The sequence below is a fragment of the Micromys minutus genome (assembly GCF_963924665.1).
Source record: "Micromys minutus genome assembly, chromosome: 2".
Taxonomy (NCBI): domain Eukaryota; kingdom Metazoa; phylum Chordata; class Mammalia; order Rodentia; family Muridae; genus Micromys; species Micromys minutus.
Window position 1 is genome coordinate 50,792,737 of NC_137971.1, and position 19,119 is coordinate 50,811,855.

General features: G+C 44.2%; 1 protein-coding gene across 8 annotated transcripts in view; it reads left to right on the forward strand.

The window, feature by feature from the left end:
* The first annotated feature begins 91 nt into the window (after positions 1–91).
* The window catches only part of MARK2 (microtubule affinity regulating kinase 2), a 62,036-nt gene continuing 43,008 nt past the window's right edge, over positions 92–19,119 (forward strand). For 7 of the 8 annotated variants that reach the window (XM_080911578.1, XM_080911579.1, XM_080911582.1 and 4 more), the window contains exon 1: positions 304–760. In XM_080911578.1, the coding sequence (XP_080767704.1) occupies positions 707–760 (54 nt within the window). In that variant the 5' untranslated portion in view covers positions 304–706. Of the gene's footprint in view, positions 164–303; positions 761–19,119 lie in introns of those variants that run through there. The other variant, XM_080911580.1, reaches the window with a different exon arrangement.

The window sequence follows — 19,119 nt, forward strand, 5'->3', positions numbered from 1 at the left end:
CACGCGGAGCCTCTTCGGCTGTTTCCGGAAACTGCCGAAAGCCTTCTCTAAGTGGGCGGAGAAAAGCCGGTAGGCGTGGCTGCTGGTCGGCTCTGGAGGTGCGGAGAGTCTCTTCGTGGATTTCCGTAAACAGAGCCGAAGCTTGGTCTTCGGAATCTAGGAGGTGCGCGCGTCCCCGGGGATTACCTTCTTCGGTAGTTTCCGGAATTCACCCATAGTCCGGGCGGAGAGGAAAAGGCTCTTCCCCCTCCCGTTCTTAGTTGTTTCGGATGTTTCCGGCTCTTGCCGGCGGAAAGAGCCGAGGGCTGGCGGTGGTGGCGGCCATGTTGGGAGCAGCAGGTCCGGCGGCGGCTGCCTGTGTGTCGGGCGCGGAGCAGTGCGGCTGAGGGCAGGGGAGGAGCGAGGCAGGCGGCCGGCTGCGGCGGTTGAGAGTAGGCGGAGCGGCGCGGCCCGGCCGAAAGGCGGCACAACCCAGCCGGGGGTCGGGGGGGGGTGCGGTCCGGAGCCGCTCGGAGCCGGCGAGGCCTAGCCCGAGCGGCGCATCACCGGGCTGGCGTGAGCCATTGCCCGGCCTCCCCGCACCCCCGGCCGGGGCCCATGCAGCGGGTGCTCCTGCTGTGAGAAGCCCCGCCCGGCCGGGCTCCTAGCCTTCCCTATCCTCCCTTCCTCCAAGCTTCTCCGTTCCCTCCCCTGAGATACCGGCGCCATGTCCAGCGCTCGGACCCCCCTACCCACGCTGAACGAAAGGGACACGGAGCAGGTAAGGAGCCCTCAGGGCTCCCCTAATTCTGTGGCTGGGCCCCTGCACCTTATGGAGGCTCCCTCCCTTTGCTCTCCTCGTGCTCCTGCTTTCTTCTGCAAGCCTAAGCTGTCATCTGGCCCCGGGTTCCAGCCCTGCACATCTCTTCTGAGTCCTGACCTGGGACCCACCTTGTCCTGACTGAGCGGCACACTTGTATCTTTGCCAAACGCCCCTCGCCTCTCACCGTCCTCCTGCACTCTTCCGTGCTATCTCCCCAGCTTCCCCTTCTCTTCCCTTTTTTCTCAGGGGCCTTTCTGGTCTTCCTCCACCCACGCTTAAAGCAGCCACCTTCCTGCTCCTCGAATAACACCCCGCGATTTGCCGCGGATTGTTGCCCACCTTTCTGCATCTCTCTAGCTTTGTACCCCTTCTACCCGCACCGGCTCTCTGAATCCTCGGTTTTCTCCCTCAAGAGTCCGTGCCTCGGAGTGTGTTCTCGGTCCCTATCCCCTTTCACTTCCCCAGCTTTTTCTAACCTCCTTTCCCGTTCCAAATTGGGCTCTCCCTGTTGCTTGCAACCCACCAGCTCCACCCTCGTCACCTTTCCAAATCGTTCGCCTACTCTTTGCTCATCACTTTCCCTTCTTTTCGGCAGGAGCTCCCAGGCTCCTGGCACTGGCATGTGTCGCTTCCGTGTTTCCCATACAGCTGTCATGCGCATAGTTTTCCCACAGGTTGCCATTGGGGTTCCAGTCACCGCTCCCTTAAGAGTCTTTGAATCGCTCCTGTTCTCTTCCCCTTGGGGTTTGGCATTTAAGTCCCTAGGCTTCCTGTCTGAATGCTCTTCCAGATTGTGCCTGGGCTCTCTTTCTACCGTGGGAAAGAGTGTTTTAGCCTGGCTGTATTAACATAACCTGTTGCTCGGTCTTCTGCCGGCTGCATCAGCTGCATCAGTCCCTGCTTTACTGCCTGCTTACACTGCAACACGAATTCAGATACTGTCTTTCCAAACCGGTGTCTGTCACTTCTCAGTATCTTCCTCCTTGTTTGCTACTTCCTATTGCTCAACCTTCCCCGTCTTTCTTACTTTGCCTCCTTAATCAGTGCTGCCTTTCCTGTCCCAATGGGTCTCCTCCCCTCACTGTCTGCTTACACCTTGTGTGCTCTGTCGGTTTCCAGGGTGTATGCTAGCTGCTTATGCTGCGGGTCAGCAGCTAGGCCTTGTGCTCTCCCTTTCATCCTGGTAATCGCTGCTGTTTGTCACCCAAGCCATTGCCTTTTCTGTCATCCTCTCACCCACTTTACACCTCTTTCCTTTGTTTCACTGTCTCTAGTGTCCCTTGCTGTCTGCCTTTTGGACAGTCCCTTGACTGTCACATGTTTCTGGGTGAATTTTACTAAACATAAATGTGTTGGAAAGGAGCACACTTTACTCATCAGCACCCTCTGTGTTTCCCTCTTGTTCTCTGTTTTCTTTGTAGCCAGGTAGGCTAGTGCTGCTGCTGTATTTGCTTAGCATCAACTTCCTTCTTTGAAAAGCCCTTTTTATCTCTTTTTCTTTCCTGTACTTTTCTGCTTTGTTACTCACTTGCTGTCTGTACCTGGGCACTTGATAACTACAAAGGCATCAGGACAAAGTTTTCTGTCTGGTGGACCCATAATACCTATGAACTGTTTGCTGTTGGGGCAGAGCAGGAGATTGAGAAGGAGGATGGCTGGTTTCTTTCATGCCTGGATCTAGCAACTAGTCCTCTCTGGGAATTGAGTGTGATCTATGTTGCGCAGTCCCTTGCTTGCCAGCTGCATCCCTCCTTCTGGGAAACACTTTACCCAGGCTCTTTTGAGGTGGTTCTGTATATCCCCTTTCTCCTACCTTTCTTTAGTAGCTAGACCTTGATTATGAGCACGGAGGAGGCCAAGTGCCTGACTGGATCTTCAGGCATTTGGGGAGTGGTTGACTTGCCTGTTCCCCAGAGAGGCTGTGGGAGCATTGTGTTGGGCAGAGAGAGTGGCCTCAGTGTGGTTTCTTTGTGCTGTTTACTATGCTGCATAAATGCATTATTGGTCTACTTGCTCTTTTGCTCTGTGTGCTCAGATGTGCTTCACACAGTATGGGATCATGGAGTTGAGGTCTGGCGCACGTACGCTGATTTCAGGAGAGTGGTAATCAGTGGCCACTTTGGCACGTAAGCTGCTCTGTGATAACTTAGTTCAGAGCAGAGGCTGCCTTGTCATTCTGCTCCTTTTTGGCTCCATTTCTCCTCTTCATGAACTGAGCTGTATGGAGTCAGTTCCTGATTCTCCACTTGCAATGTCAACTCCATGTTCTGCCACTTCCTTTGAAAACACCTGGACTTGGAAAAGCTAGCTGTTTCTTTATGTTTCTTATGCTGCTGAAGATTTGCTCAGAGCGTTGCTCTTGATAGATAAGTGCTCTATACTCCCCAGCCCAACCCTGTATGCTTTAGAAAAATTAAAACAAAAAAACCAAAAACACGAGTCAGCTTCTCAGCATCCACCTTTAGAGTAGACTGGGCTACCAGGTGAAACTGAATAACTTCTCCTCAGTCCCTTTCCAAATAGTAACCCATTGTGGGAGCTCAGCTGGTGCAGTCACCTCAGTGTTAGGAAATAAAGAGCAAAGAATTTGGCTGGGCAGGTCCCTCTCCACTGTCACCTTATTTAGATTTAAATTACTTAAACTGGTTATACCAGAGAATAAGTAAGCAAACTTCTGTGGATGTTTCCAATCTCCTCCTATGCCTTTTCTCCCTCTTTCTTTAACATTGTGGCTGATAAGCTGTTTCTAGGAGCTCTTTGATCATTTCTGAAACACACACAGAACATGTTGAAGCATAAAAATAAACCTTACGTTGCAGAAGATTGCCTGTTTGCTGTCAACTCTGCTTCTAACAGTGAAAGTAGATAAAAGAAAGCCAAGCTCTGTCTTGAAGATAATTTTGGTGACACCTGATTTCAGATGTGCATTTGCACCAGAGATGGCTTCCTTTTGCAGGATTCTGACCTGGGGCTAGTGGTTTGTTGGGGGGGGGGTTCTTAAGTATTAGCTTTCTGTGAACTGCTTTTTCAAATGGCTTTGCTGGCCTGGAGAATTGGCAGCCTTGAAAGCAATCAGCAAGATGACTGTTTGTCTTCCTTAATAGTCAAGTGTGGAGAAGGGTACAACTTCCAGAGTTCACTTGCCCCAGGCTACAGCTTTCCCTAACCCTGGGGGAGGGGACATATAGCTTCAGACCCTGGAAACAAAGTATCTGGTAGAAAACAGGGGCCTTTTGCTACCCAACAGTGCTGCCACCAACCCTTGTAGAGAGTGGGTGGCAGAATATATTCTCAAAGAGGAGTTCGGAAGATTGGAGAAGAGGGCAGACCTAAGTTATAAATCCTATAAAAACATACTGCTAAGGGCTGACAAAATGGCTTAATGGGTAAGAGCTTGCCACCAAGCTTGATGACCTGAGTTGGATCCCTGAGATTCTCATACTTGGTGGAAGAGCTGAACTCACTGTGGCAAGATACTTACATACACTCTTGTGCAAACTCTTTCTCTCCCCCACCTCTTCCCCTCCCTCTCTCTCTCTCTCTCTCTCTCTCTCTCTCTCTTGTTCTTGCTTGTTCTCACTTTCCATCTCTCACGCACACAAAGTAAATGTGATGATGTTGATAATGATCACTACAATGATGACAACAAACCTCATACCCAGTAGTTGTGTGGCTTTAGAACTCTGGGTACACTGGTGTTGAGGCAGGCTCAGGCCCAAGTTCTGTCTGAGCTACAGGAAAAATTCAAGGCAACAACTTAGTTGAGACTCTGTTTCTCAAGATCCAAAGTAAAAAGGCTGTAGATTAATTTAGCGGTGTAGCATTTGCCCAGCACGTACAAGGCTGTTAAGGTGAATGTGAGAATGGGTTTGGTGGAAGAATTAAGCCATTCCATAGACACAGTTTAAGATTCCAGTTTCCTTTTGGTCAACACTGGTCCCAACACTTTATTGTTGATAATGTGGGATTCTGTGATTTGACTCTTGATGAGGTGGGGCTCCTGCCTTCCGGGTGTGGATATGAGTGAATGTTAAACCTCAGTTTCATCTGCTGGGCCTTAGGGATTCTATGTGAGGGTTGTTAGAGTAATATCTCTCTGAGACATGACAGTGACATAAAAGTAACTGTCTCGTGAATTACAAATAATGCTTGTCCATTCTGTGGATTTGGGGAACTAGCTAAACAGATGGTACAAGTAAGAGGTTGAAAGTTAGCTTTGAATTGAAATCAGGTTTGCATAGGGATAGCTTTATCTTTTAGGCTGTGACCCTAGCCTAGGCTGAGAATCTTGGGCATACATGTCTTGGCCTAGTTGATACTTATGAGGTAGAAAGAGGTGGAGAACCTTGTTTTCCTGAGAGATTTGTATGATGAAATCTCTCAGGAGTCAGCATTTCTCTGGCTAGACTGTTTCCCTTTGGAAGAACAGCCAGATTCTCAGAGGGCATTTGACTAGGACTAATACCAGGCCTTCGTGGACTGTTTCTCATAGAGCACTTAGCTAACCTAACTGGCGTTTCTCTTCCCCCAGGAGCTTCTACAGTGGTCCTACATATGTATTATGTTGACTTGAATGAATATTTTATGCTTAGAATGCAGTCAGGCCTCAGACTTTGTGGCACATTATTGACAAGTGGGTTGGGGGCTGGGTACCACATTTGGCTCCATGATAGTGTCTGTGCTAAATGGACCCCTCCCATCAGCACTTTGAAGCCCATTAATGGGTTGGGATGTGGTAACTTCAGCAGATGGAAAGGGCCAGGAGGCTGCCTGGTCATCTTCCTTCCCTTAGGCTGCATGATCAAGGTTCCGGCTGTGCCCAGGCTCAGCTGCCTGGCCTCTGTGCTGAGGAATATGTGTGACTTGCTTTGTTCTCGTCTACCTATGTTGCTGCTGCCAAGCTTGATGCTTTCCTATCAAAGCAAAAACTCGGAGTTATATGGAAAGGGTGGTGTTTCAACCTGGCCCTTCCTTGGAATCTCAGCAAGATGACAAACAGGATAGGTGACTGAGTTTCCTTCTCTTGATGGGAGATTCCAGTATTTGTCGGTTTGCACTTGAAGCTTGGGTTCTCCAGGTTTTCTGCCAGCCTTCATCAAACATGAGCATGAGTCACTGAAGTGTTAGCTGCGTGCTTTCCCCTTCTGTTTCAGCACAAGGAAGAATAAGCCTTTACAAACCTCCTGGGGGAGGAACTCACCCTTTCCCCATGCTGGCATTGGAGGCTGCAGGCTATCCTTGCTTAGAGTGTCATTGACCCCACCACAACCTTTTGGGATAAGTCACTGAATACCATTGTTACTTATTTACTTACTTGTTCATTTGGTGGCGGTGGTGGTGGTGGTTGTTTGTTTTTTTGAGACATGGTTACTCTGTATAGACTTGGCTGTTCTGGAACTCACTCTGTAGACTAGGCTGGCTGCAAACTCATAGAGATCCATCTGCCTGCCTCTCTCTCTCAAGTGCTGGAATCAAAGCGATGCACCACCACCACACAGCTGTTCTTTTATTTTTTAATTTAAAAATTACTATTATATCCAGACATGGTAGCACACACCTTCAATCCCAGTGGAGGCAGGTGTATCTGTGAGTTTGAGGCCAGCCTGGTCTACATAGCAAGTTCTAGGACAGCCAGGACTACACAGACAGACCCTGTCTCAAACAAACAAAAACAAAAATTATTAGTATTTTAATAAGGCCTTTTTTGATGGGGACTTCCAATTTTTTGTTTTTATTTTATGGGTATATGAGTCTGCCTGTGTATTTGTGTACCACCTGTATGCCTGGTGCCTGAAAAGGTCAGAAGAGGGCATTGGATCCTAGGTCCTCTGGAGGAGCAACCAGTGCTCTTCACCTCTGAGCCATCTCTCCAGCCCCCTGCCATTGCTCTTAGATTGGGATGGGACCACCAATTTTGAATCAGTACCAAGAGAATCTGGCCTCTTGGTTTCCAGTTCTCTTTCAGAAGGAGAGGGCTTCCCGGTTTCCTGCCTTTCTCAGTGCCCCACCTCCTCCTTTTGGTGTTGTGTATCCCTGTATCTGTATGTCTTTGTCTGGCATGCAGTCTGTAGGTTCTTTCCACAGGTGTCTTGTCTTTGGGTTTGTACTCACTTCTACTTAGAGATAATCTCATTAGCAGGGTGGTGTACAAAATCATTAAATTTAGGTGTGTGAAACCAAGGGTAAGTCACAGGTTTTGGTAGGACAGATGGAGTTGGATGCTCATACTGGCTTGGGATCCTTGGGGGGCAGGTAGGTGAGGTAGACATGGAGAAAGAGGGGAGAGATAGAGGGGAAAAAGGTGTATTCAGTGATTGCATTCAGTGATTGCTCCTAGCTACCCTTCTGGCCTTTTCTTTCTCCTTGTGAGGTAGGTGGAGCAGGCACTAGGCTGCACAGTAGAACCAGTCAAGCTGGTTTTGCACAGGGCCAGCCTATCTTCCCTTGTCTTCTCTGGGAAATTGGCAACACAGAGGTCTGCCTCCTGTGAGTGAATAAGCTGCTGAGTTTGTATGACCTCTGTAAACAGCCTCCCACCTTCTGCAAGTACCCAAACGAGTATGGGAATTGGATCTCTTCTTCTGAAAGGGTTTTTTTTCTGCACCCCAAGGTAACTGGTCTGTTTTACGTACTTTCTTTGGAAGCTCGAAGGTACAATTTCTTTTCTTGGGCCCAGTTCTCACTCATTTGTCAAAGGTCAGACTGTCCAGAAGGAAGGGTTTGGGGGTCTGTGGTTGGGTCCTCTTTTGGAATGTGGAAGAGAATTGGGAATCCTGAGTCCTGGCTCCTGTGATGTGGACATTAAACTCAGACCCTTTGAGTGTGTTGTTGAGTGGTGCGACTGCAGGAGAATTAGAGGGGCACAGCTTTTGGTCTTTGGCAACATAAAGGCACTTAGCCACAGTTTTTGCCTTCTTTGAATTATCAGTTGTTTGGATGTTACAGGGAGAATGTTATAGGGAGTCTTTCTCAGGGAGTAAACTGAGCCAGGTTCTAAGACTCAGTAGCCAGTACTGGGAGGCGGAACAGGAAAGTTTTTCCCAGTCTCCTCAAAAGCAGAAAATCCAATGTATGGAAGTTTGGTAATTTGATTTAAGCTACTTGTAGACAGCTCCAGCTTATGGGCTGGCTGCTTCTGTTACTTTTGTAGTGGCCTGCTTGTTCTGAGAATTGTTTGCCCAGAGTTATATTACTGATATCCCAGATGCAGGGTGCACTCCTCCTCTTGCCCCCTTCTCTACCTTTGCTTTGTGCCATCTCTTCCTACCTCCCCTCCATTGTCATTGCATGTAGTGTTTGGGGTCACTTGTAGGTTGTTTCTTAGTAGTGTTGAGATCTCCCACTTTCTCTTTCTTTTCCTCCTCTCCCTTCTTTTCCCTCTTCTTTGCTAGGGATTGAACCCAGGGCCTCCTGCATATTAGGCAAGCACTCTGACCTACATTCCAGCCCTCAACAGACATTCAAAATGACTGATTCTCTAATCATAGGAAGTATGCTCCTTTGGCCTGATCGGTGTAGCATAGCATTGAGGTGAGCTTCTAGCAGAATTAAGGGATCTTAGTATGTTTTAAGATTCATTACATGGTCCTGCTGTAATTATGAGCAAGTGTTGTGGCTAAATTCCCTGGAATCATGGTTGGCCTCTACTGTGCCCTTGGTGTCTTTCACCCTTCTGCCCAGCCACTCATCTTTGTGAAGTGAGGTAATGACAGGTACCTCAGGTAATGCAGGTCTTGGAAGGCAGAGGCGATAAGATTGCAAGTTAAAAGCCATCTTAGGCTATATAGCAAGATTCTGTCTCAAAAAAACAACACAAAATAGCTGTCTTGTAGGTATGTTTGTAAGCCATGTGTGCATGTAAAGTTCTTAGAAGGGTGTGGGGGTCGTAACTTCTGTTCCAGTTGAACAACTAAGAATGTTTCTCTGAGGACCTCACAGCTCTAAGGAAGCAGAAGGGATGCATGCTAGAATTTCTCTGCCATTGATTAAAGAAATGTTGTTCTTCCCCACCTTTCCAGCCATTACTATCCCATAGGTGTGTTCTCTTTTTCTTTTCTTTCTGAGTTCAGTTCCTAGCATCAGGTGGCGCACAAACACTTGTAACTTAAGTTCTGGGGGATTAGACACCATCTTCTGGCCTCTTTGAGTACACACACTCACATACTCACACACACACACACACACACACACACACACACACACACTTTTTTTTTAAAAGTACAGGAAGCTGTCCCAACAGCCCTTTATTTTTTTCAGACAGCTAATTAAAAGCAAAACAAAGTTAGAATTGGTAGAAAACAGGCCAGGTAGTGGTGGTGCACACCTATAATTCTAGGTGGCAGAGGCAGGTGGATCTCTGAGTTGGAGGCCAGCCTACTCCACAGTAAGTTCCAGGTCAGCCATGGCTACATAGAAAAACCTGTGTGATTTCCCCCATGCCCTGCAGCCCCCCCCCCCTTTAAAGCTTCAGTAATAGGGCTTTTTTTATTATTAAAGTTACTACTGACTGCCTGTCCATATTTCTGTGTCATCAATTATTATGGTTCTAAGCTATTGGGAATTGAACCTAAGACTTCTGGAAGAGCACTTGGTGTTCTTAATCACTGAGCCATCTCTTTAGTGTAGAGTTAATGTGTGTGGGTACATGCGTGCATGCTATAGTGCTTGTGTAGATCAGAGGACAACTTTGAAGAGTCAGTTCTTGTCTTTTACTGTGCTTCTGGAGATATAACTCAAGTTGTCAGTTCTGGTGGCAAACACCTCTTCCCATTGAGCCATCACTAGCCAGAAAAAAAGAGATTTTCTTATAGTCGTTGAATCCTATGATTTCTGCATAGTTAAAGGTGTGTTGTTTTATTGTTCTTGGTATTAGGGATCTCACCCAAGGCCTTGAACATTTGGAACACACAGTAACAGTGAGCCACGTGCCCAGCCCTGGATTTGCTGCTCCAAGAAACAAGTCCCTGCTGGGCATCATAGCACACACCTCTAATACTGGCACTAGAGAATCTGAGGTAGGGGGATTGAGGGATAAATGGCAAGAGCTCATTGGGTCTCAAAAAATCCAAACCAAACCAAAAAGCCAAACACAAACAAACAAACAAACAAACAAAAAAAACAAGGAAGCCGGCCAGGTGTTGGTGGTGTGCATCTGTAATCCTAGCACTCGGAGGCTCCTGCAGAGGGTTGGGAAATCAAGACCATTTGGGCTCTATAGGGATCCTATGAAAAATAAGTAAAACGAAAAAGAAAAATGCAGTTGGTCTTTTGCTACTTTGTGGTTTCTTTCTTCCATTTTTCACTTCTCCCCTTTTTTTCTTCCACTCTTTCAACCCTCTAGCACTAGATAAGAAATAAAAAAGGATAGAGAGGAAAGGAAAGAGATCCCTGAATCAGGGGTCGGAAAGAGGGGTGATGTTATCATGAGACTACTTCTTACTGATTAAGGGCGTTGAGTTCCTTGGGCAAATTTGATCTTCGCCATCAGGAAATCTAACTTCTTCTTTGCACAAGACTACTTAACAAACAGCAACCAACAACAACCCACCAACCAACACCCCTCCAGAATTCCAAGTGTCACACAATCACAGAAAGTATTTGCAGCTGGCAAAATCACACCCCTGCTAGAGAACAAGGCAAATCATTGTCAGCTGCTGCAGACAATCTGAAACAGCCCCCCTGTCACACACCTGGGATTAAAATGAAACCGTATTCTTACTATTTTGGCCTTTTTAAAGAAACCAAAACAGAAAAACAACTTCTTTGGAACTTCTTTCCTTAGTAAAGCCAAGCTTGTGGAGCTGAGCACTTTAGGGAGTGCATCTTGGTTTCCTTAGTGACAGAGTCCTAAACCAGTTCTGAGCTTTTCTCTCCACCTGTCAGGAATGCTGTGAGTTTAGGTAGACCCTGTTCTGGGTCTTGCTATTAAAATTAAATTCGAGTAATGCAATGTTAAGTTTGGTTTTCATTGTGGTTTGGAAGTCCTAAGTGTTACCTACAGCCCTTCAGGTCAAAATTACTTTTATTGAAATATGAACACAGTATTTAAGTTCTTTTTGATTTTTTGTTTTTCCAGACAGGGTTTCTTTGTATAGTCCTGGCTGTCTAGAACTTACTCTGTAAACCAGGCTGGCCTTGAACTTGGAGATCCACCTGCCTCTGCCTCCCAAGCTAGTATTAAAGGCATGTGCCACCACTGCCTGATTTGTTTTTTCTTTTAGTGTGTAGGGCTGTGTGTGTGTGTGTCCATCCATGAATATGGGTGCAGGCTAGTGAATGTTAGATGTTTGTCACTCAGTGCTTTACTTCCTTGAGACAAGGTTTCTCACCTGAAGCCCCAATGCCTGATGCTTCGGTTAGGTTGGCTGACCAGCAACCTCTTGGGTTCTGTATGTCTCTGTAGCCTGTAATACTAGGATTATAAGCATGTGTGGCCATGCCTGGCTTTTACATGGTTGCTGAGGATCTGGAATCAGGTCCTCAGGCTTGCATGACAACAGGTCTAGTGCACTGATCAATGGTTCATGAGAGGTAAATTACTGTATTCTTGTGTTTTAGAGAACTTTCAGAGTAATAGTTTCAGGTACAGAGTTTTCTATAGTGAACTCAGTTTGTTCTTGGAGTTTCAGTTGTATCCTTATTAATCCAGCTTAATTATACTTTCCATCATTTACTAGCTTCATTTTTGCCTAATACGTTATTGTTTTAGAAGCTACATTTTCTTGACACCTAAGGAAACAAGAAAAAATAGTTTGTGAAACTTATTTGTAATGACACTTGCAAAAACTTCTAATTTAGACCTTTTAATTTCTAATTTATTTTAGCATTTCATTCTTTGTCCTAAAATAGATAAAAATTTATGTTTCTTTTATACTCAAGTATGAATTGTTGGCTTAAAATAATAAAATTAGGGCCAATGAGATGCCTTAGTGGGCAAAACAAATAAAAATGAAATTATAAAACTTGCTGATGCAACCCATCCATGTAACTCTTGTTTAAAAATATTGGGAGAGGAAAGATATCCAGGAGCAGAGGAAGTAGCTGATTTGTAGATTGCTTTAAGTGTGCACAGAGTCCTAGGTTTGATTCCCAGCATTCTGTAAACCAGACAGTGGTGTGTTATGCCTATAATCTCAACTCTTGGGAGGTGGAGGCAGGAGTCATTTTGAGTCCAGCCTCAGATACATGGAACCTTTCTTAACATAAAGAACTGCAATGAAGAAAAATGACAATGAAGCAGTCTTTCAACTTGTAAGCATTAATAGTGTGTTCTATGAAACAAAATATTTCATAAAACTAAATGTAGTATTATGGTGCTAGGTAAGGTACAAGATCAGTCCTTCAGGACTGGAGGATGGTTCAGAGGTTAAGAGCTCTGACTGTTCTTCCAGAGGTCCTGAGTTCAATTGCCAGCAACCACATGGTGGCTCACAATCATCTGTAATGGGATCTGATGCCCTCTTCTGGTGTGTCTGAAGACAGCTATAGTGTACTCATATACATGAAATAAATAATTAAATCTTTTTTTTTTAAAAGCGAGATCAGTTCTTCAGAGATTGAATGCTAAATCTACATTCTATGAGCTTTAAAAGCCAAGCTCTTCAGATTTTCAGAGAAGAGATGAAAAAGTTCTGGGTGTAGCTCTACAACCCTTTGAACATAGTACTTGGGAAGCAGAGGCAGGTAGACCTCTGAATTTTTGGCCAGCCTGTTGTACAAAGCAAGTTTCTAGATGGCCAGGGCTACAGAGAGACCTTATCTTGAATCAACTCCTTCTACCAAAAAAGTTCCTGAAACCTGGTATGGCATGGAATAAGTGGTCACTTTGCTTTGAGTGGACAGGCACCTCTGTAACTAAGAGACTTACTGCTGCCTAGAATAGTGGGTGAAAAGTCAGTAGAGCTCAGGGTAACACTGCTTCTAATATTACTGGAATTTGGTAAGAGTTAGTTCCATACACAAAGGCCAGGTTAATGTCTTGTTTACAGAATTTTAAAGATTTTATTTTGATTATTTTTTTTTAAGATTTATTTATTTTATGTATTTGAGTACACTGTAGCTGTCAGACACACGGATCCCATTACAGATGGTTGTGAGCCACCATGTGGTTGCTGGCAATTGAACTCAGGACCTCTGGGAGAGCAGTCAGTGCTCTTAACTGCTGAGCTGTCTCTCCAGCCCTGATTATTTTAGAATTATGTTTATGTGTGGGGATATGCACATGAGTGCAGGTATCCTTGAGGCTAGAGGCATCGGGTCTCTTGGAGCTGGAGTCACAGGAGGCTGTAAGCCACCTTACCTGGGTGCCATGCACAGAACTTGCAACTCTAGCTTGCTCTCTGCGTCTCTGTGTTTGCAGTTTTTTTTTCCCACCTGACACAAGCACATGTACAGAGGGCTCAGGGTGCTCTATCAGTACCCACAAGCTGTCACTGAGGAGTTTCTCCTGTATGCTTACTTAGCAGCACACACAGCAGTGCTGCATATTCAAAGGGTGAAGAACTTTGGTTTTGTTTTTTTGAGACAGGGTCTTACTCTGTAGCCATGTCTGACCCAAGGCTCACTATACAGGTCAAGCTGGCCTTGAACTCAGAGATTCACCTGCCTCTACCTCTCTGGTGCTGGGAGTAAAGGGGTGTGCTACCACACCCAGTAGCTTTTGACTTTTTGAATCTCATAAGTTACCCTGAACAGTTTCATCTCCATTTCACACTAATGGTGTAAAAGCAATGGCAGGAAAAACCACTGTGGGTTCAAGTGGTGGCGCCAAACTGCCAGTAGCCCAGGGTCCTTGGTTCAGCTGCCAGTTTTCCACAGGAGGAAGAGCCATCTGCGTGAGAGCAGCCTGACAGCTGACAGCTAGTGGTTTCTCATTCTTTGATTCTTTAATAAAGGCCCCTTTGCTGGGTATGGTGGCATGTCCCTTTAACCTCAGCACTCAAGAAGCTGAAGCATCACTTTTAATCTCAGCACTCAAGAGGCAGAGGCAGGTGGATCTCATCAAGGTTAGTCAGGGATACACAGAGAAACCATGTCTTGGGGTAGGGGCTGCATGGGGTGGGGAGTAGAGCAGAGAAGCAGCAGAAGCAAGTGGATTTCTGTGAGTTCCAGGACAGCCAGCTCACTCACAACTGCAGTATAGCTCCAGCTCCTGGGGATGCTAAGCATCTGGCCTTACCTGGCACCGGCACTTATATACATATACTACTGTACAGACATAAGACATATAATCAAATGATTTGAAAATCCTTAGTGTATATTTCAGTGGATAAGTATAAGGCATTGAATACAAATGTGTGTGTGTGTTAACTGGCTGTGGTAGTGCTTCTCTGCAACCCTAGCATGTGGGTGGTTAAGGCAACAGGTTTGTCATGCAGGCCAGGCTAGCAAGACCATGCCTCCAAAATATTTGGAGGGTATATTTATAGAGTGTATTTTAGTACATATTATGTATTATATAATCTGCTCAGGATATTTTTGAGTCAATTCAACCAAACATAGAAAACCTTGTCTGAAAAACAGGTAGTAGTAATAATGTCTCTCATGTTCTTGGTGATTAAATTGCCAAGTATCCATGAAGTGTTACTGTTTTGTGTGATGGAACTGGACCAGCTGCATGGGTCAATTGAACTTGAAATAATAACTGATGGACAAACTGGTTATCCATTCTTGAAAATTTAGTGGACTTTTTTTTTTTTTTTTTTAAAGAAATGAACAAAATGAACTTGTCAAGTTTTGAAGCAGAAATTAAAATTTGGGGTACTGGATTGGTTACCTGACTGTTGTTTCAGTGCCACAATGTGTCATCAGTGGATACAATTGGTCTTGACTTTGGGGAGACTGAGTACACCTTCACACTTGCTGAAAAGGTCAATGCCTTATTGTCTGATCTGTCTGCATTTATGATGTTGCCCCTGCTGCTGCAAGATCAGGGCCAAGACTGAGGCTAAGAAAGAATCAGAGGAGTCAGATGAGGACATGGGACTTTGGTGTCTTTAACAAATCCCTCCAAAGTGAGCTCAATTTGAGAAACATGGAATAAAAGCTTACTTCTTTGAAGAAAAAAAAAATGAAGAGGGGGTACTGCAGAGATGGCTCAGCAGTTATGAACACTCGTTACTCTTCCCGAGGACATGAGTTAGGTTCCTGGCACCTGTATTAGACATCTCATAGTTCCAGGGGATCCTTGTCTTCCAAGGGTACCTACCTTGCTTGTGGCATATATTCTCACACACACACACACACACACACACACACACACACACACGAGCACACGCACGCACATACACATACACAAAAATAAAGGTACTTTTGGATTTGTGTGTGTTTTTTTTTTTTTTTTTTAAGTTTCTTGAAACAGGATTTCTCTGTGTCGTCTTGGCTGTTCTAGAGTCAGTCCTTACACCAGGCTGGACTTGAACTCACAGAGATTCACCTACTTCTGTCTCCCTAGTGCTGCGGTAAAGGTGTGTATGACACCACCTCCTGACTATAGGTAAATCTTAAAAAAGAAAGAAAGGAAGACAGAAAGAAAAAGAAAGAAAGAAAGAAAGAAAAGAGAAAGAGAGAAAGAAGGAAAAGAAAAGAAAGAGATGGGTCTCAGGGTGGAGGCTAGACAAATCTATAAAACATATTTCAGACTAGCCAGGGCTACATACTTAGAGCCTACCTCATACAGAACAAAAAGAAATTTTGGAAATTTTGTGTTTGTCAGATTATTTTGACAAGATTGACACTAAAGTTAATGTGAATTTTTTGTTGTTTTTGACTATTAGCATTTGAAATTCTATACAATTTAGTGTAAGACTTTCCTAAATTACCAGTGTATAAAGAAGTTCAGGATAACATAACTTTTAGCTTAGATGTGTACAGAAGTCTCAGCAATAGTGTTGGTTTCTACACTGTGACTGTGAGGGTGGGGTGGAAATGCAGGATACAGGATAATCTGCAGGAGTTGGTTTTCTCCTTCTACTTACAAAGGCTTCAGGCATTGAGCTCAGGATGTCAGAACCAGAGACAAGCGTTGTAGCAGCTGGGCCATTTTACTAGCCTGTGACTAACCTTAAAGTGCCTATTCTGAGTTTTAGTCAGTGTTTGGAAGGCTGTTGAATTCCTGTTTTCCATCTACATATCTGTTTGAAATTGGATTTCCTTGCACATTTCATACAATATTTTGAAACACTGAGCAGTAGATTTAAGAAGTCACCTGTCTGCCATTAAGGAAGAGATATTAAAGGCAACACTTTTAATCAAATTTCAGTTGTTTTGGAAAACATGATCTTTTCCTAAAAATAGTAAGTTGTGTAAACATGTACTGACTGGGCTTATTGTTATTTTGAGTGAATGATAAAAAAATGATGTTTTACCTTCAGAGGTGGTTTGAACCTGTGGTCCCAACACAGGAAAAGGCTTAGGCAGGGGATTGAAGTAGAGTTTTTCCATATTGTTGTTTTTGTGTTGGGGTTGTGAGCTCAGAGCTTCCTATGTAGAAATAACTGCTGTGTCCACCACTGAGTACAGCTCCTTCACACTCTCCTTGGGAAAAGGTGTAGATGCTGGGGCTTTGTGTATGTTAGCCAAGTGCACATCTCCAGACCTTAAATGTTTACATTTAAGGTTGGAGAGATGATGACCTAGTGGGTAAGAGCTTGTACTGCTCTTGCAAAGACCCAAATTCAGTTCTAGTATCTGTGTTAAGTAGCTCACAACTATATATAACTGCAGGTCCAGGGATCTCATACCTCTGGCCTCCTCTGGTACCTGCACTCCTGCACTTACCCAAACAGGCTACATGCATGCTTTTTTTTTGGGGGGGGGGTGGGCAAGGTTTCTCTGCGTAGTCCTGGTTGTCCTGGAACTCATTCTATAGAGCAGATTGGCCTCAGAGATCTGCCTGCCTCTGCCTCCCAAGTACTGGGACTAAAGGTGTGCACCACAAAAATAACTTAGAAAGTCCTTAAAAATATATATTTTAATAGGTAAATATGTGTGTATTAGCTAGGTGTAATAGTGCATGCCAGTAATCCTAGTGTAGGGGACGTTAAGGCAAGAGGACTGACCTGGAGGCCAGAGCAGGCTGCATAGCAAGACCCTGCCTCCAAAATAATTTGCATACTTATAGAGTAGAGTGTATTTTAGCACATATATTATGTAATGATCTGTTCAGGATATTTTTGGTTGTCCAATTTAAACATTTGTCATTTCTCTGTGATGGGAACATTCAACTCCTACTAGCCATTTGATTTATAGGATTCAATATTAATCATCTTTGCATAACAGTGTATCAGAACTTAGTCTTTCTATCTTTTGTATGTTATAATCAGCTCACACCCTTAACCTCCTCTATGAGGTTGCAAAGGTTTTGGTTTGGGGCCTTTTTGGTGATGGAGATTAGACCCAGAGTGCCAGAGAAGCACTTGACGGCTGAGTCGCACCAGCCTTGCCTCTGGGTTTTGATTGCATGCCAGTTCCTCAAGTACACTCATGAGGTACAAATTCAGTTGGAGTTCAGGAAATATAGTTTTATTTTAAAAATCAGTTATTTCTGTTCACTTATAATGAGCTTATTTCACCTAAACTTATTTTTTTGTATGTGTACATATATAGGGTTTGGGTGTATATGTACATATATAGGGTTTGGGTGTATGTGTACATATATAGGGTTTGGGTGCATGTGTGTTTATATCATGTAGGTACATGTTGGGGTGAGTGTTGTGGAGGCCAGAGGTGAACTTTGTGTTGTTCCTCAGGAGCTGTATATTTTCTGTGAAACATGGTCTCTTACTGGGGCATGGGTACCTAGAGCAGCAAGCCCTTTACACTGTGAGCCACCTTCCTCACCCTAACCAGACTCTGAAAGAATGCTGGTCATTTATTTTATAGACTGTTTCTCAATTATGCTGTCCTGAAGTTTTCTTATAACCTTGTACTTTAGTGCCACTCCTACTATGGTAAAAATTATAACAAATTTATATTGACAATTACATTCTTTAAATTTTTATGTGGGTGGGTTGTCTGCAAAAATGTCAATACTCATGTGTGTGTCTGGTCCCCATACAGTCCAGAAAAAGGTGTCTGATCCTCTGGGATTGTAGTTTCACACAGTTTTTGAGTCACAATATAGATGCTAGAACTAACCTGGGTCCTCTCTAGAAGAGCCATCGCTCCAGCTCTTATTTTGATAGTTTTTGTTTGGTTGGTTTATTTTGAGACAGTTTCTTTGTGTATCCCTGGCTGTCCTAGAACTCACTCAGTAGCTCAGGATGGCTTCAGCCTAGTTTTACCGATAATGGCTTGCTTGTGCCTCCTGACACCACTGCCCCGCTTGATAGTTGTTTTTATTTAGTTCTGTGCTATTAAAGCAGGTCACATTGTTATATAAGCCTTACTATGATTTCCAGAACTTTCTTCTCATCTGAAATGGAGTCATACTAATTAACTAATAGAAACTCCCTACTCTTAACTCCTTCAGCCCTGGTGACCCCTATTTCTCTCTTATTCCCTATTAATTCTAAATTCCTCATGTAAATTACACATTTGTCCTGTGTCTGGCTGATTTCAAAATTAATTTTTTCAGTGTTTGTTCACATTGAAGTTTTAATTCTGATTTGGTTAGTAGGGCTGGAGAGATGGCTTAGAGCACTTGTTGCTCTTGCAGAGGATCTGGATTTTATTCGAAGCACTCACATGATACTCAAAACCAACTATAACTCCCAGTCCAGGTGATCCCATTCTCTTGTTTGGCCTCTGGCACCATGTGTGAATGTGCTGTATATACAAACATATAAAATAAATCTTAAAAAATAACAAAGGTCAATTCACTTTGGTTTTAGTATGTTGGAAAATATAATTATTGGCCAGGCATGGTGGTACACACTTTAATCCCAGCACTCTGGGAAACAGAGATAGGCAAATCTCTGTGAGTTGGAGTGAGTTATAGACCTAGCCAGGACTGTGTAGAGAGACCCTGTCTCAAACCAACCAGCCAAAAAACTCCCCTATTAAAACACACAAAAGGAAAATACTGTTAATTTTCATTGAAAGTGCCATCTGTAATTGCATTCAGGTTAGTGAACTTACTTTAAAGGAATCCATAGTTTAGTTAGTGTTTTCTCTTTTACTTAATTTTCTTGAGTTGATAGGCTATCATTGAACTGTGTCTATTTTAACTTTAATGCTATCAATAGGAAAAGCTGTAAGCCAAACAAACAAAAGCTATTTATTTGATGCCATGAGTTTTGCAGTGTGAATGCAAGAGTTTGGGGTGGAGAGCGGTTCCAGACAGAAGTGTGAAAACAACCCAAACTGGCTTCATCAGC